The 19,078-nt window shown below is 41.3% G+C and overlaps 1 protein-coding gene across 5 annotated transcripts in view; it reads left to right on the top strand.

Annotated features, from left to right (window-relative positions):
- Window positions 1–19,078, top strand: part of IQGAP2 (IQ motif containing GTPase activating protein 2) — a 267,737-nt gene that overhangs the window by 198,263 nt on the left and 50,396 nt on the right. For all 5 annotated transcript variants that reach the window (XM_023618155.2, XM_070234658.1, XM_023618156.2 and 2 more), the window contains 5 exons: window positions 904–1,074; window positions 8,167–8,250; window positions 9,428–9,499; window positions 10,160–10,229; window positions 13,974–14,182. In XM_023618155.2, the coding sequence (XP_023473923.2) occupies window positions 904–1,074; window positions 8,167–8,250; window positions 9,428–9,499; window positions 10,160–10,229; window positions 13,974–14,182 (606 nt within the window). The remainder of the gene's footprint in view (window positions 1–903; window positions 1,075–8,166; window positions 8,251–9,427; window positions 9,500–10,159; window positions 10,230–13,973; window positions 14,183–19,078) is intronic.

The following is a 19,078-nucleotide window of genomic DNA, read 5'->3' as shown; positions in this document are numbered from 1 at the left end:
TTATTAAAAAGTGGCAAGTCTACACTTTAAAAAAAAATTATTTCTTCTAGACAATCTAAAATTACTGATTTTATTCAGTGAATGTACATATATGTCTTCTCTTAAAGATATTTACGCATCTTTTATATGATTTCACTTTTAATTGTTTAAATTGATTCCAATCCATTTGGAATCCGATCCAAATCTGTTGATTCCAGTCACGCTGGACTAGAGGCATCAGCCGTGGAAGTGAGTTCAGTCTTTGCTTGCATCTCTCAAAGATCATAAAAGTAAACCCAGTTCGTGATCCACATAAAGGCGTCTCACAATCTGCCTTGTTCCCTTTGTCTCATCCATCTCGGTCTCCTTGTCTGCCGGTGATAGCACATCTTGCCTCTCCCACCTCCTTTCCTTCTGCCCCAAGTCTTTTATTTTACTCCAAATTTATTTTGAGTTTCCCCCAACCCAATACAGCAGTCTGCCTACTCTGGCCTGAGCGAGAAAAAGGCGGCAGAGAAGCCTGAGGAATTCGTATGCACTGCAGGCTTTTCCTTGGCAGCCTGAGGCGGGGGGAGGCGATGCATATTCTTACTGTACTCATCTTTGTCTTATTTACACTCTATGGGCCTCAGGCCTCACGCTTGCTTCTTGCCAGCATCATCCGTACATCCCTGCCTCCAAATCTTGAGATCATTCAGCCATGTTCTCGTACTATCTCAGGACAGAGTTCAGAGGATTCCAAAATCATGTTGCCAGAAAGAAGTTAAGCCAGTTCATCCCTCAGCTCTGGTCAAATCTGTTTTTAAACCAAACCAGAAAGAGCTATCCATATCCTTTTCTAAAAGATAAAACCTCCAGAAGCTATCCTATCTGCTTCTTTCACCTGATGTGTGAAGTGTAACCATAAGAAATATCTCTTGCCAGGACATTATTGAGGAAGTCACAGCCAATTACATTCGTGAGAAGATGTGGTCTGCTTCCGAAGATTTGCTTCTTCGCTTTGAAGCCACAAGCTCAGGAGCCCGCCTTAGGAAAGAGTATGAAGCTAGGAAATCATTTTTATATGAGCAAGAAGAGCATGTGGTCAAAATACAGGTATGTGAATTGCCTACCACTAGCTACAGCAGACTGTCATAGCCCCTGAAAATATTTTATTTGATAGGACAATCGACTACCAGCTTTCTAATAAACAAATCTGACTGCAGAGTTTTTCCTTAATCACTGCCCCCAAGTCTGCTTTCTTAAGGGTTTGAGATGAGAAAGTTGAATGATTTTTCACCTGTGGTCCTCTAGAGAGTATTCAGGGCCACTATGGACTTGCACAGGTCCACCTGCCACCAACCTAGTCAGAGCCAGAGGGACGCCTCAGATCAGAGTTGAAATCGTGTTTCTCCAAAGCTGGATCTCCTTGTGTCACCTGCTTCCTGACTCAGGTGCTTTATGAATTGGTTTTTAGTGGTTGGTGGATGTTGAATGGCATCTGAGGTTCTTTGCTCTTCTAGCCTGAAAGAGCTGAAGAGCTAATGAAATAGACTGAGCATCTCCAAGAGCATCTTCTGCCTTATCTGATCTGTCATTCTTCATTTAGGCCTGCAGGACAAATCCTCATTCCCAGCTTTTTGTTCTGAGTTATTCTTAAGCTTATATGACTTGTCCGAATTTTCTGGTTGGCAGGAGAAGAGCTTGCGAGATTTAGATGTCTCTCCTCCTTATTCCCCCAGCACCCTCTACCAACCACCATGCTGGCTTCCAAAAGGCTGTGTTTGTCCTTTTTTGTGCATCCAAAGTGAAACTGTTATTGCAGGGCAGAGTTTGATGGGGTTTTGCTTTGGCAAATAAGGATGAAATTTCCTAAATCGAAAGTTTTTAAGTTGAAGAGCTTCTTTTTTGTTGTCATTGGTGGACTTCTCTGCTTTTCCCACCTAACTGTAATATCCTTCAGGGCAGAAAACAAATTTTTAAAACTTTCATATTCTTGTGTCTTGCCTATGATAGGTGCTCAAATGTTTGAATTTGCTCGGAGCTTAAGATGCTAGAAAACAGAAATAATTTTTTAAAAGAAATGTCTCCTAAAACCTAACACTTACAGGATTTTTCTAGGTAAACCAGTAAGTTTTCTAGTTTATTCCTTCTTTAAACAAATGGTAGGCAAAACACACAGGAAGTGAACAAAAGTCTAAAACTGAATCATCTGCACTGATGCTGAGGCTCTAATTTTGCACAAAATTCTAAGAGTGTCCGCTGATTTGGACCAACTCCATTTGGACCAACTCTAAGCTCTCCAGTCTTGGGGCGCGGAGCAGTGCTGCAGTTGGAAGACGTTCTGAAGAGCTCACCATGTAAAATCCATCTGATATTAGGACCCAGGGCTGAAGTCATGGGAGGGCTAGGACAGAAACAATCATTTGGAGTCCTTTCCCTTCACCTCAGTAGAGGAGGCAGGATTGAAGAAGTCATCGAACTGAGGGGAACTAAGGCACCCACCATGCCTCTTTTTCACTGTTCTGACAGCTTTCTGTCAACGAGGGCATGAGGTCTAAAGGCAAGCTATAGATGGGAGTAGAAACGTGACAGCCCACAAAACCCAAAGACCATGAACCAAAGGTTATCATGCTAATCTCATTTCTTGCCAAGTGGCTGATTAAATCCTGAGTTAGGGGACTGATCTGAAATCTGAAGACTTCCCCTGCATGGAACAGCTCAACCTTGCTAGCTGGCGGCATCAGCCCAGATGCAATGGTCTTAACAAATTCGGAGAGAAAGCTTCCAGGCTGATGCCAACCACACCCCAGCTCCACCACCCTCCCAGCCTCAGGCTCCTCCTAAGGAGCTGAGTAGTGTTCAGAGAATATAGGTCATCAGTAGCCAGTCCTCTATCTCAAATGCTTATGGAACAAATCAGAAGGTGCCCAAGTAAACAGGCTGTCCATCAAGGAGGATCTATGTAACCGTGTTGTTTTTGAACAGTAAGAAGGCTCTGGGAAAACTGTCTACATTTAACAATGAGTGAGCCAGAAAAAAGACCTCAAACAAAAAAGAAAATTTCATATCAAAAAAAAAGAAAAATGAACATAAACGTAAAATATAAATGAAGTAAACATCTCATTCCAGAAGACAAGAAATTTTTACACTGAAACTGCTTTGTGCTTTCAAGAAATTTAGTAAGACGTGGACTTAATGAAACAAGACAGCACAATAAAATGAAAAGATAACTGATGGCTAAAGAGAGGAAGGGAAAGAATGACATCCTAGAATATAAATGAATTTACAACAGCAGAATGCAGAGCAAACCCTGAAAATAATTGAAATACGTGGAGAACCTGAGAAAAATCACACAAAAACCTGAGGAAAAGAATAGATGATTTAAAATACATTTTCTCATCTAAAAGTGCTAATACCCATTTTTCTGCAGGGTTGTGAGGATTAAGTGGGGTAATTCACGTAGCAGACTGCCCGCTGTGTGCACTTCTTCAGTGCTCAGTCAGCGTTAGAAATGATGAGGTGTAGAGGTGACGACTCAGGACACATCATGGGGATCCAGCATTGAGGTTGTTATGTGGCACAGGAAGAGTCCAAAAAAACTGAGACAGGAAGAAATAGATGCTACAGTATATTTTTTTTACTTGAACTGAAGAAAGCTTGAATGCCACTTTTTAGAAAAAAACATAATGGTGACAAACACCAAAACTTAGCCCTGGGAATTACTGAATTACTGAACTTCAGACCGGAGAGTGCCTGAAGCATCCCAGCAAACAGAAAAACAAGCTTCTCTGAAGCAGATTCAGATTACCAGGAGCAGGGGCAGCGTCTGCGGGCAGGGAGGAAGGGGGTGACGCTCTGTGACGGGACTTCGTCACCTTGTTTTAATGTAACTGACTACGCTTGTAGATGGCTAGATTTTACCTTGAAACAGAAGGAGAAAAAGGTAAATGTTTAGGGCTGTCTTGGCTAACAGAGATCACACAAGAATTTGTGTTGCAGAAGTTGGAGTTGGTTATTTGACTATTACCTAGGTGCCCAATTATCAAGTAATGCAATCAATTTAGCAAAAGCCAGATTTTCTAGAGATTGATAATTACAATCTATAAAACAAAGCAGTAACCTCTGGAGTCCAGATACTTTGAAAGACTCTTTTGCTGCAGATGCATTACACAGAAAATGTATTTATGATAACAAAAAGATGGCTATTATAAATTTTCCCAGGTTCTCATACCAGTTGAGAAAGGAGACTGACATTTTTGTAAAGGCATTCTGTCTGTAAAAAGCTGCTTCTAAATGACTTTCTGGTTTCGAATTTTGTCTCCATTTACGTTTTCATCAATAGCTCTTCCCTCCCAACTTTATACCCATAGTTGTTTTCAATAAACAGCCTCTAATGAGAAGAGCCTGCAGTCTCACAGAGAGGCCTTGCATAAGCGTTGTTAGCACAGAATAGGAAAAGCCAGTCCTGATGGAACTAAAACTTCCAAACTGGAAAAGAAGAATGTAGAATTTTGGCAACGTCAGAGGCGTGTGGTATTCTGCTTCTGTAGACTGGAAATTCTACGCTGAGCCAAGTGGCCTTCGTTTGGGGTTCATTCCACCAAGAGAAGAACGCTTCAGTGTTAGCTCATCCGTCACTGTGGCAGGTTCCTTATCCAGAATGCTTCTGAGTCTGAGCAGGTAGAGATCCACAGCATTTCTGGAGCTTAGATAATTCCAGAAAAGCAGGATGAAAACTTGAGCTAACCCCAGTACTTTGATTGCCTTTCAGTTTGGATCAAGGAACAAGGGCATGATATATATTTGCACATTGCACTTCCGTGCTTTTAAACAGTCTTATCCACAAACCATGTGAAGTGCTATTGAGACCCATCACGCCAAATACCTTACTAATTAGACTGCCTTGGAATCCAGAAACCTGCAGTTAGGTCCCACTTCCCCAAGTCTCTGTCATGCTGGTGGACCACTTGTGCAGGCAATCACTGGTGACATCAGAGAGCAGTTTCTTTGTCATCTCAGAAATGCCACACTGACAAATCCCATAGCAGCATTTTCTAAATGGATGATCTATTGAAAATCCTTTAGCCTTGTTTGGGTTTTTATTACTCAGAGTGTGGAACTTACACCAGCACTGTCATTGCCTGGAACCCAGACCTACTGAATTCTAATCTGCATTTTAAAAAGATCCTCTGATGATTTTGTGTGCACATTAAAGTTGGAGAAGCACTGTTAAGTTCACCCCAGTTGTAAACCCTCAGATAACTTATCTTCCTGTAAAATTGTTTATCACCATAATAGCTTAAAGGAGAAAAACCATGTTCTCCTTTCAATAGCTAATGCAAAGGTGTTTGATAAAGTTCTGAACCTATTCCTGAATTTTCTATTATGATTACATTGGTGTTTTATTTTGAGGAGATTGACATTTTTGCAGTAATGAATTTTCCAGTTCAGACATCAATATTTCTCTCCATTTATTAGTCTGTCCTACAGTATAGTATTAGAATTTTATTCCTTCATATTTCTTGCTAAGTTTACTCCATGTACTTAAATTTGTGGCTATTGTGAATGTCATTTTATTCTGTGTTGTTTATTTTTTGACATATAGAAAGTTTATCGTTTATATATTCATTTTATAACTAAACATCTGGAATAACTCTCTTAGCTTTAATTGTTTTTCAGGTGGCCCTCTTGAATCATAACTACTTTTTACACTTCTGACTTTTTTAAATCCATATGGCCTGAATAGTGTAGAAAACTGTAAGACCTCAGGGACTTAAGAACTGTTTGGGCTTGACTCCCACTTCTAGGAAGATGGAATACGGGTGCTTTTCCCTATTCCTCCTCCCTCTGAGTGCAACTAAAAGCCCTGAATATTATGTGTAAATAAACATAACAATCCAAAAAGTGGAAAGAAAAAAGGCGGACTGGCTAGGGAACCTTGGGACCTGAGGAAGGACATGGAGGCAAGTCGCTGGTTTTCCTTTAGCCTCCTATATCCCAGACTTCTCACTCAAGAGGCTGACAACTCAGAAATACCAATGTGTGCAGGTGAAAAAAGGTCCAGCAAAAGCCTGCTCTCTGTAGCCAAAGGACCAAAAAGGGACAGTGTAGCAAGACGGAAAACCTGTAGACAGTAACCGCCCTACTCTAGCCTGTATATATATACACACACATATACATATGTTTATGTTTCTGTGCACAACGATAGAGTGTTTATGTGTACACATATATTTTTGACTATTTCAAAGGATACATAACACAAGATTAGTTCCGTTTGCGAGTGGCGAGTTCAAAGCAGGGAGAGGTACGTGGCACGTTTTGCTTGACACCCTTTCTCTATTTTTGCTGTACGTCCTCATAGATCATCTTCTAAGCATTGAGTACAGATTGTTTGCCTAGAAATATGTATTATCGTTTTATGCTTTTCTTTTTTTGTTAACATGTTGTATCATACTAGGTGCAGTGACCTGCAGTCTCCTTTTTCTCTTAGCAATGTATCTTGGAGATCTTCCTGCTCCTCAAGATACAGAACATTTCCACGGTCAAATTATGTGACTCCTCCTCATTGTCCTTAACTACCATGTGACGCCCCTCAGGATGAGGGCAATCACACTCTATCTAACTCTTCCCCTGTTTGTAAACATTCTGCTCCATATATGTTTTGTTTTTACGAACAATCCTGCAACAAAAATCTTTATGTATAGTTTTTCGACACAGATGCTTGCATTTCCTTAGTTTAGATACATTGAAAATTAGAAGCACTAGGCAAAAGGCTAAATTATAAATTTGATATCGCTACATTCCCTCCTAAAAGGCCATATGCTCTTTTGTACTTTTCCCAACCCCCACTCTCCCGTCTTTGCTTCTTGTCTGCGGCTTGGCAAGTGGATAAGGTGACAACTTTTGCAAAATTACTCTGACTGCTTCCCTCGAGCTTAGAGCCAGCCGGCGTTTTTGTAGAATTTTGTTCTGTGGTCTCCTCTTTCAGTCCAATACCAGCTGCCTTCTCTCTTCCCTCATAGTTTTTGATCCACCTGCCTTCTTATTTGCTAGCACTATTGTGGATTGCTTGAAAAGAATATTTGTAAGATGTTACCATTGCGGGGGAAGATCGGGGAAAGGTACATGGCACTCAATGTATAATTTTTGCAGCTTCCTGTAAGTCTATAATTATTTCACAATTACAAGTTTTTTTAAAAAGCATATTCGTCATTTCTAGGGATTTGAATTGAGGGGGGAAATCTGGAGCAAGGGCTCAGCTGATCATTTTTATTCCATCCTCACTTAGTTTTTTGTTTTGAATCATTACAAAAAAGTATATTATTTTTTAAACGATAATAAAATTCCATGTGCCTTTTTAAAAAAGAATGAATGAGGTAGATTGATATATGCAGACATGAAAAAAATTATAAAAATAATTTGATTTTTCTATTTGTCCTTTTTCACAAGGAACTTGTGTTTTGTTTCTTCTTTGAAAAAGAAAACCAGAGAATTAGAGTGAGTTGCAAAGATATGTTTCAATAAAAAGATTCTCAAAGTGAATTGGAATAAACTCATAATAGTTATGGATTTAATCATTCTAAAGACACCATTAAAAATTGTCTAGTGTTTGTAAATGTTTCCTGTAAAAGTTCTCTTTAGCGATGATGGATATATATATATATAGTGATGAAGCATCGTTAAACTTTATGTAGGAAGAAAAGAGATGAGAAATGATCGCTCACGGCACTCCCACTTTCCGAGATCCAGTCACAAGTCAGTGGAGCAGCTTCCTCTTCAGTCCAGGCCACAGCGGGCCACTTGTTGCAGCCAAGATACTTATTAGTCATTATTTTGAAACATCTTACATTGTTACCAAATAATACCAGCACCCAGTTAACCTGTATGTTTTGGAGCGGTTCCATTTTATTATTACTTCTTGTCATCCAGGGCCTTGATAAAATAAGCTTTCAAATGGGAAACTGGGCTTCTGCCTGGTAACTCTGCTTTCCTGAGCTGGGGACAAGCTGAGCTGTGAGCTGGTGCACTCTGCTCAGTTTGAGGTCCACCCCCAGAGCTGGCATCCGGGCGATATTTGGAGGGGAGGGTCTCTGCCAGCATTGCAGCTCAGTGTCCTTTGAGATATCCTCTGTTCTCACAGTTTCTAAAATAAACTGTGGAAAACTGTTACACATAATTAATTCTGTAACTCACTGTTTTCCACAGGCTTTGTGGAAGGGACACAAACAACGGGAAGCGTATCTAAGCAGGCGGCAAACGTTCGCTGATAATGCTACTTCCATTGTGAAGGTAAACATCCTCTCCTGCCTTGTCAAGTGCTTGACTCAAACTTTTCCCTTCGTTTTACTTTTACTTCTGGAAGACAGACGATAGAAAGAATATGCATGAGTCTTGAAGTCAGGAGCAAGTCCTGGGTTTGAGTCCCACCTCCGCTTCTCACTTGCCTGATCATCTTCCAGTCCATTGAAACACTGGCTCAGGTTGTTGATGTGGTTATGAGAATCAAATGTGAAAGAGCGTCATAACCAGTAAACACTCTTTCTCTAGAAAGTCCAAATCTATCACTGAAGGTCTGAGGGACACCCAGCTTTATTTCATGTGCCTCTGGTCATATGTATTTAGAATGCTCAAACTTAAGCGTACGAGATCTTAGTTGTAAGGCAAATGCAAAACCAATGACAAGAAGCAGTAGAGGTAAGTTGGGACCTGTGTCTGGGTGGGAGCCAGTCTAATGCAGCTCTCCACCCAGGCTGAGGGCTCTGAACGTAGAGAAAGAAAAGACACTGGATGCCCCATCTTCCAGAGCTGAAAACCAAAGGACTGTTCAGAAATGAACTGGGTGACCACTTGGACATAAGATGAGAGTCAGAATAGTGGGGCTGGAGAGACATCGGAATCAGATGAGATTCGTTTAAAAGACTTTTTAAACGGTGAATGAAGACAGATGGAGGATGACGTGGTCCAGCTCCATGGTGCATCAGCTCCTTCATATTGTCCTCTGCTCACCGAGAAATGCTAGCCTATTCTCAGAGAACTGTTGGTCACAGTTGGTCCCCGTGAGACCTCTTTAGATGTTTTCCTGTAAAGATGTAAAGGTTATTGGATGCATTTAAGGGCTGTTAGAAGAAACCCTGGACTTTGTTTAATATGATTCCTTGACCCATTGCAACTCTCAGCAAAATGCCTTGCCCTCATGGCTTTTATTTATTGAGAGTAAAGCAAAATAGTGCAAACCTCTGTTACCTCCCCCACCATAACGTGTAAAATGTTTTAAACTCCTTAAGAAAGAAAAATAAAAGAAGTAGCAGGTGAATATTAGGCTTTAGATGTTTATTATTTGGTGGGCTGCTAATTTTTAGTTTTTAATCAAAGTAACAATATTATTTTTAGAAAGACTGCATAAAAAGAGATGAAATGTTGTTTGGTAATTGCTTTGATGTCTCTGTTTGACTTAATTTATTTTTAGATTCAGTCCTGGTTCCGGATGGTAACGGCACGGAGGAGTTACCTCTCACGACTACAGTATTTCAGAGATCACGTAAGAGATCTGTGTGTGGGTTTTTGTCCTGCCTGAAGATGAATGAATGAGTGCTTTGTTAGACATCAGCACTGCAGGATTTTTATTAAGTGGTGGGAATGAACACTAGGAGGAAAAAGAGGTCTGGGAGCTCAACATGGTCATGCGTGGAGGCCTACTTTTTTCCTTCAGAACTCGGGTTCAGAGTGAGTCTTCACCAGTCAGGACTGGGTAGGACGTGAGTGACAAGGAACCGATTGGGCTAGTAATGCCAAAGAGAAAAGATTCTAAAGAGTGTTTTCCGACATTGCTTGTAAAGTTTTTCTAACTGCTAACCGATTAACTTAAATAGAAGCCCACTGGAGGAATTTTTTGGGGCTCTTTCAAGAAGAGACATGTGAAGGTAGACTGGATCATCTAAGTTTGAGGCTAAAAGTTTTTTTCCCTTTTTAGATATTTTTACGTAAACAGCCCCTGTTCAACCTTGTTTATCACTTTAGCTAACTTATCCTTTCTTCAAAGGAAATGCAAAAATAAACATTGACTGCACCATATCTAACTACTGTCATTTCTAAATCGTGTCTGTTCTTAAATATGGTCAGTTCTCAAAGAGTTCTAAATTCTGAAATAGTGGAGTAGATGGGACTCTGGAAGGTCATGGCTGGTCACATTCTTTTGCAGAATAATGAAATCGTGAAAATACAGTCGCTGTTGAGAGCAAACAAAGCAAGAGACGACTACAAAACACTGGGTGAGTGGGAGTGTTCTGAAACGAGGTACGGCCCCTCAGAAACTAGGCAAGGACAGGCTGTTTCCATCTCAGGCACTTCCGGGGGTGCCCCAAGGGCAGAGGATGCCCACTGTGTCCAGGCAGCTTGAGCATCTCAGGCCCCAGGTCTGAATGGGTACACGAAGGAACGTGTGCCGACAGGAATGGGCCTTCCTGTTATCAGTGGAAGGGGCAAGTGGAGTGGATATGATTTCTTCAAGAAGAATGGAGTTGGCATAAATGCTGATATTTTTACATTAAATTTGAGCTAGAGTCTGAATCTAACGCAAAAGAGTTAACCGGAAGATAAGCTTACATTTGCACTGTTTAATTCATTCACTGGCCTATGATCTTTTCCCCCTCGTTATAAGAACAAAACACATTCATATAAGAAATTTTGGAAATATGAATAAGAACGTAAAAAGCATGTAGTTTCTCTCTCAAAGATAACTACAAAATCTTCCTGTAATTTCATTCTGGGGTTCTCACAGTAGCTGTGGTTTTTAAAATATTTCTTCTTATAATACTAGTATATGCCATTTGTGGAAAGTTTGAAAACAGCAAAATAAAGTGAAAATCAGCCAGAAATATCATCTACTTTTTGTGCTCTCTTTTTGACAGTCCCAGCTCTACATGTGTTTGTTATTCTGTTTTTACATAGGGAAGATCATTCTTTATCTGCTGAATTATCATGAGAACATGTCCTAGATTAAGTCAAGAAGAGCTTGATGATAAATTTATTAGTACTGCGCAAATTTTTAACATTTTATCTAGGCCATTCAGAAGTAGGTGTGTTTTTTTGGCCCTGAGCTAACATCTGTTCCCAATCTTTTTTCTTCTTCTTCTTCTTCTCCCCAAAGCCCCCCAGTACCTAGCTTCATATTCTAGTTGCAGGTCCTTCTGGTTGTGCTGTGTGGGACGCCACCTCAGCATGGCCTCAGGAGTGGTGCTAGATGTGCGCCCAGGATTCGAACTGGCTAAACCCTGGGCCACCGAAGCACAGCGTGCAAACTTAACCACTCTGCCACAGGGCCAGCCCCTCAAAAGTAGTTTTGAGATGGTAAAAAATCATTATTTGTGTGTCTTAGTAATGAAAATGGCCATTATGTTGTCTCTGATTCCGCCTTGTTTCTTATTTTTATTTTTTGGAGGAAATAAAAAACTGTTCAGCGATGATCCTAGCACAGTACCCAGTAAATAGTTTAACCAGTTCCCTTCGTTGTCTAAAGTCTATCTGAATTGTGGGGCGAAGTAGAAGGCTCAGGAAAGAACTTCCCTGGTACTTGTTCAGGAAAACCCTCGGGAAGCTTCAGGGGCTGCGTTCTGCCTCCAGCCTGCAGAATCTACTGGATGTTGCCCACTTCCACTAGATTCCAGAGTCCAGTATGCAAACCGGGTGAGGAAAGGTCGGCCAGGCTTTTCAGTGCTACACTTCTCCACTTTTGAATTACTGAGATTCGCCTCTCAGTTGGAAGATCTCTTTCAGTTTTTCACAAGAAGGCTGAGTAGGGGGTTTGTTTTCTGAGCCCTAACACGCTAAAGCAGGTTTGCTGTTGCCATAGCACATGAAAGGCAACTTACAAATAAATTTTCCAAATGAACACACTGGCTGCTTTACATTTCATTCCAGGTAATATGTTTTTGTGGGTAGTCGTGGTTTGCACTTGGTTACCTTGTCTTTTTTAATAACAAAGACAAAAGAAATTTCAGTGAAAAAATCGAGGTGATTTTGTGTTAAAGAGTAGAAAGTAGATAGAAACTATGTTAGTGAATAAGATAGATCTACGTTGCTCTGGGCTTTGGCAAATAGGGTGGTTTTGTGGTAACTGAAATGTGAATTTTCACTTCTGTCTCAATTCAGCATCTTCATAAAACTAAGACTATTTTTAATCTGAAAAAAGATCACTTTTCTTAGTTTATCATCATCCATCTTCACCCATTCCTTCTGGAAAGGCATTGAATGCACTCAAGCTTGGAAATTGCTGGGACTGTCCTATGACCACTTTTAAGGGCTGACTATGAAGTTATGTGACTTCCTGAAATTAGAATATCACAAAGTGATTCCCAACCATGAAGATGTCAAAAAGCCTACTATTGATAGAAGAAATATTAAGTTTGAACCATAATAATTAGTGAAGCTAAAATATTAATTTGTTTCTAACAAGCCTATTAGCTCAGGCAAAGATACACAATCCTTAGGTGCAGAGAGAGAGAAATTTAGACACAAATGAGATGGCTCATGTTCTCTCAAGTTAGCTACATAAAGGAGCTCTGGTACAGAAAAAGCTCTGGCTTTTTCTGAAATGGTCATGTCATCAGCAACATCTTTGCTAGAAATGGTAGGAAAATAAATTCTCATGTGCTTCAGTGATGAGGAAATGAGGGGGGTCCCCGGATCCAAGGTGACTTCTCTAATAAAGACCATCAGAAGTGGCAAAAAGTAATACGGATGCCTCTAGACTTGGTCGTTCATGCTGGGTTCATGCTTTAATTCTTTCTTGGTTGAACTCTTTTTATTCCTTGACTGTCAAAACACCACAGAACCAAGCTGGAAGTAAAAGGAAGATTGACAGGGCCTTAGATGTGAAGGAGAGGGCAGTTATTGAGGTTGCCACAACTGAGCTGGGCTCTGTGAAGCCATCTTTGCATTGCTGCGTGTAATCGTTCATCAGTGAAGGTCCAGACAGTTTATTCTTAAAGTTTACCCAGAGTACATCTCACTAAACACCTTAAAAAAATTTTTTTTTCAAAAGTCAGTGTGCCAGGGAATTAAAGCGTAATTGACGTGCAAGGCACTAAGAAAGCTTTTCAGAATTTCTGTAGATACCCCTCGACAACTGAGGCTGGTCTCTGAGGTGCTGAGCACCCTCCCTTGGTCCATGCTGAAAGGACAAGGAACAAATTTCAGTTTCTGAAATCTTTTGTTTCTGACAAGTAGAACATGTGTTCCTCTTGCGCTTCCATTGGCCCCTATTTGGCCTTGAAGTTCTCCCTCCATTTATCTTTTCTAATTCACCTTTCACCTAGTTCCTGCTCCTTCCCAAAGGTCTTTTGGGACGAGAGAAACCACTTTCTGCTTCCTGCAGCAAGAACAGAAATCACTTATCTGGCTCAGCCACAAGCTCTCAGAGCTGAGGTAACTTACATTAACATTCTTTCCCAGGTTCCTCATCAATAAGGCACAGATAGAAAGAACTATCTTCTCAGTGCGTGAGTCCTGGCAACAGTGTGAGAGAGGGCTGATAAATGAGTATTAGATAACTAGAGAATAGTGAGGCTGGACATTATCAGTGGTGTGCATTTATTTATATGATCAGTTTCCTTGTCTAGATTTTACATGGGGCAGGATGATTCACTCCAGAAACCAAGTTGTTCTGTTGCCTTTTTTTTTCTGGTAATGCTTTATTTAAAGACCTGGTTTCTTTCCTATTCATAATAATTGCAATCTTGGGGCTGGCCCCGTGGCCGAGTGGTTAAGTTCGTACGCTCCGCTGCAGGCGGCCCAGTGTTTCGTTAGTTCGAATCCTGGGCACGGACATGGCACTGCTCATCAGACCACGCTGAGGCAGCGTCCCACATGCCACAACTAGAAGGATCCACAACGAAGAATATACAACTATGTACTGGGGGGCTTTGGGGAGAAAAAGGAAAAAATAAAATCTTTAAAAAAAAAAAAAATTATTGCAATCTTGCCTAATGAAAGCATGCCTGCTCCTTTCTCTGCAGTTGGCTCTGAAAACCCACCGTTAACAGTAATCCGCAAATTTGTACACCTATTGGACCAAAGTGACTTGGATTTCCAGGAGGAGCTGGAGGTAGCACGATTGAGGGAGGAAGTGGTGACCAAGATCAGGGGCAATCAACAGCTAGAGAAAGACCTGAACCTGATGGACATCAAGATTGGGCTGCTGGTGAAGAACAGGATCACGCTAGAGGTCAGTGGGGTCTTGGGACTGGTGGCTCCCAGAAGAAAGAAAGTGCACGTATATTGACGCACGACGCCTTGGTCCAGCTAAGCTCAATTGAAATCCAGAATGAATTGGCCAAAGTTCATTTACCATTTTCCTTACAAATTAGTGGTTCTCAGGCCTGCAAAATTCTATGCCCTCCCCCCTTTATAACATATTTCGTAGGGCTTCTTTACCATTTTGATATGAAATAAAACCTGCTTACATATGTACCTTCGTAATAAGACTAAAGTTTTTGTATTAAAAAGAAAGTTATTTATAATAAAAACACATATTTCAATTTGAAAATACGTGGGCCCAATGCCATTAGAAGCTGCATGACCAAGATGCCGAGGTTTGGGCTCTTCTCAGAATAACCCTGGGTCGAGAGAGCCACAAATAGCTACTGATGACGCTGATCCAGGCAAGCCGTGGAACTGTCAGTTTTTTCATTTTCCAAAATGGAAAGTTCCGAATAAGCAAAATGTGGTCTCCCCCCACAATTTACACAGAATTGCAGTCCTAGAAAACTCAGTGTATATTAAAATTGTGGGGGAAATGTATTGTGCTTATATGTAAAACAAGTCGATTCTAGGCTCAAATAATTATACACAGAATTTTGACCTACACGAAAGACCAGCAGGACGTTCAAAATCCAGGCATGCCAAGTGTGGACAATTATTCATGCAGGACCTTCCTACAAACTGCAGGACAGCAGAACATCTGTCCTCCCTTGCCGCCACCCACTAGAAGCCAGTAGTGCCCTCCGATCATTAACATGTTAAAAAACACTCCCACACATTTCCATCATGGCCCCTCCACAGCGTGGTACTGCCCCAATAATAGCCCCTAAATAAATAATGCTGTAGTTTTGTATGTGTGAAAGCTGCCAGTGTCAGAGCTCCTGAAAACCATGAGAAAAGTGTCATTTTTCCCCCAGAAAAGGAGATTTCTAGAGTCAGGCTTCTCTCCAGGTCCCTGCTCCTGTGCCATATCAGTTTTCAGGAAACTGATAGGTCAAGAGGGGAAAGCTGACCTCTGGAAGCTCTGAGAACGCCACGGTGGGTCCAGGTGGCGAGTCAAATGCCGGTGACTCAAATACATAGTTCTGGAAAACCGGGACATGCGAAGCCGTGGGAGGCTACCAGATAAGTGGCCACGTGAACGCCCACTCTGGTTTCCAGCCCTCACAGAGATCCTAGTGAAAGGGTGCAGAGAAAATAAGGAAAATAGAGCACTTCGTAACATGAGAAAGGATCATCTTTTCTAAATATTGAGAAAACAATTTAAATGTTCTGCATTTAACTCAGTTTTCATTATTTTATCCAGAAAAACAATAATACTTTACTTTTTTTAAAAAAATGTGTTTGTATTGTCTGACACACATGAGAACTTTGAAAGTATAATGTACTCCAGAAGGTCCTTGAGAGAATGCCCTTTTATAGCCTTAAACTGCTCTTGTATCCTATTCCCATAAAGTCGTAAACAGGAAGTGCCTTGCCTTTTACAAGAAAGTCTTAGTTGCAAAACAGTAAATAGTAGAAATATTATGTAGCTTGTGGGAATACAATCATGGCAGATTTTCAGATCTTTATGAATGTTTTAAGGTTTTTTTTAAGTATTCCTAATTGATAGCATTGTAAAACAAAGTTAACTTTTCATCTTACCTCTTCAAATACCAGATTTTTATCAAACACATATTAGAAGTTAAACTAATTTCATTAATTGTAAATATATATATATATATATATATACTTAAGCTATAAGAAAAAAAGTTAAGCAAGTTTTCTTTGGGTGGTAGAATTAAACTTATCTTCTTTATCCTTTTTTTTTTTTTTTTTGACCCTGAGCATGTGTTTAGTGAGAAAAAAAGATTTTAAAGGGAAGTAGCTTGGTTGTTAAACAGTAACTCTAGCTCTCTCCAGTAACCGCACATCTCACAATTCTTTGAAAATTGGCCTTCCTCCTGGAAACCTCAGAGAGTCAGTGAGTGAGTGAAGTGGCTGTCCTTGGTTTAAGGCAAAAAGAATGGTTTGGAGATGGAGACAAAGCGTGTGACATGGAAGTTTCTTAGAGGCACAGGGAGGAAGAAAGGTGTGAGTAGACTCACACTACCCTGAAGGAAAACCTGGAGAGAAGCTGAAGGTAATCCCGAGTGGCTGAAGTTCCCTCTGACGGCTGTGATGTGTCCTCTGGGTGCAGACTTGCAGACCGGGGCCGCCTGAAACCCAGGATAGAGATTCACTTTGTTGCTTAGTTATACCACTTCACTGCTTATATCAGCATGCTTCCTTGGGCGTGTTTCTTAACCTCTCTGAACCTTGTTTTCTTCACTAGAAAATGTGCTAAATGCTTTACGGATATTTTTAATCTTCACGGCAACCCGGTCAGATTGCGGTTAAGCCCATTTTATCGATTGAGGAAACGGAGGCTTAGAGAGGTTGACCTGCACAAGGTCACAAAGCTACTTCCGCTTTGCAGATATCCGTATTTTTATGACTCCAAGCCCCAAGCCCCTTATACTAGTCCACACCTTCTATAAAAATTTTTCTGTTGTAGTGTATTACCTGCATGCAGATATCCGGCGATCGGGGAGGAGGAAGATGGTAGCAATCGGGGCAGCATGAGGTGTGGCAATCTCATGAACAAGCTAAGGCTGTTGCTCCTTCAAACCTGCATTCCTCAAATCTTCCATATTTATTGATAAGAAGAGGGGAAATTAAATTTCTCTTAATACAAAGCATATGCCTCTGTTTGGAACCTGTCTGGGTTGGCCTTTGGCCCCTTCTTCAAGCTTCCCAAAGCAAACCTCCCTTCACACGAGAGCGGTTGTGAGCAAGGTGAAAGTTCACAGGGAGGAAGGAAGAGCAGCTCACCGCATCCACCTGCCTGGCTCTGCGCTGGCATCCCGAGCAGCCAGACTGTTCCCTCTGCACAGCCACTAGGTCTCCCCGGCCTCTTCCCTGTAGGGCTCAGCGCTGGACGCCACTGGTTCCCTGGCTACGCTCCTCTCCCTGTCCAGCCTTCACCAAATGTCTCCATCTCTAATGCAGAGGAATTCAGCTCTGCCCCAGAGCTGGCTTACCACCGCCACCCTCTCTTCTCTTCTGTATATGTCAAAAACCGTCACCCTAAAGATGAGGTCTAGAACAAAACAAGGTCTCTAGGTTCCAGAGCCACCACCGTGGAAAGTAGGTAAGACGGGGAATATAAGTACCAAGATTTTTTATCCACTATATATTTAAAATCAAGATAATCAATTTATTCTACATATTTGAGGGAACTGAATGATCTACACATCCCCAGTTATTTGAAGAGGAAAAACCTGGGTTAAATGGAATTGTAAGCCAGAGTTGGTCTAGTGATGTCTAGGACTTCTCACAGATAAGGATATCAGACAGCCGCCTGCCTAGACTTCTGCTTCACCTCCATCTGGCGGTCACTAGGCTTCCTGTCTTCATTTTGATTGTATTTTAAAGATTTTATTTTTTCCTTTTTTCTCCCCAAAGCCTCCCAGTACATAGTTGCATATTTTTAGTTGTGGGTCCTTCTAGTTGTGGCGTGTGGGACGCCACCTCAGCATGGCTTGATGAGCGGTACCATGTCCATACCCAGGATCCGAACCAACGAAACCCTGGGCCGCCGAAGCAAAGTGCACAAACCCAACCACTCGGCCACGGGGCCGGCCCCTTGAATGTATTTTATATGTTTGTGAAACAAGAGGGGAAATCTTGCCTTTTTAAAAAAATGTTATAGAAATGCAAATCAAATCCCCCTCTTTCCCCATGTAAGCAATTAGGGGGACAGAAGCAAATGATTAAGACAAATCTCTCAGCTGAGAATAGGAAAAACTAAAATCACATACCTGGAAGGCAGTGGATGTAACCACTTAGAACTATCTACCTCAGAGCTCCAAGAGTTTTTTTCTACCTATGGGCTGACCGCAGCTCTGAGAATGGGGTGCTAGGAGGCAAGCAGATTTAGAGCTTGTCCTGTACACAAACGCTGACAGTCGTTCTCATCCCCACGGGCAACTGGAAGTGGAGGCAGGTATGTTTTGGGTTGTCAGAATGACTAGGGGTCCCTACTGGCATTTAGCAGACGGGGCCAGGGATGCTAGGTGGCCAGCAGTGCATGCACAGCCAATCACTGTATTGCCTGAAACGCCCAGCGTTCCTCCACTAAGGAACAGTGGTCAAGCATCCTGATACTTACTGGCTGCCAATCGAGTCCTCATGTGGAGCTTGGCCTAAGAGCTCAGGGAAGCAGAGGGAAGAAGTTTTGAAAAAAACAACTTTCTTGCCACCTACTCTATGGGACAGCAACCCAATGTTAAGTAGCAGAGGAGGTGTCCTAGAACTGTGACTTTCATGTGAGTCATGTGCCATTGGTGGGTGATGAAATCCAGTTAGCGTGTCACTAGGCAGTCTTTAAAAATGGGCTAGAATAAAAGAAAATTGGAAATATCAGTGTGCCCCAGTAGTAAGGATAAGTATTGTTTAGTATAGTGTGTGTGTGTGTGTACACCAACGAAAGATGTAAAATGTATTTTTTATTGTGGGTCTCTGTAAAAAGTGTTTGGTAGCCCCTTATGTAAAGGACCTATTCTTGTTCATGACCCTTTAAGCTCGTCACCCCAACAAGGAAGCCCAAAGAAAATGTTCTGGAATTAGATAGTCGTGATGGTTACACAACCTTGTGAATATACTAAACATCGCTAAATTATACACTTTAAAAGCATGGATTTTATAGTATGTGAATAATGTTTCAATTCAAAAAACAAAAGAAAACCCCCATATTCCTTAACAGTCACTGTCTGTCCTGGATACCCGGCTGTCCAAGCATCGTTTGTTGAGAAGACTGTTCTGTCCCTATTGAATTGTC

The sequence above is a fragment of the Equus caballus genome, chromosome 14 (assembly GCF_041296265.1).
Source record: "Equus caballus isolate H_3958 breed thoroughbred chromosome 14, TB-T2T, whole genome shotgun sequence".
Taxonomy (NCBI): domain Eukaryota; kingdom Metazoa; phylum Chordata; class Mammalia; order Perissodactyla; family Equidae; genus Equus; species Equus caballus.
Note: the sequence above shows the minus strand (reverse complement) of the source record. Positions and strands in the feature narration are given on the sequence as shown.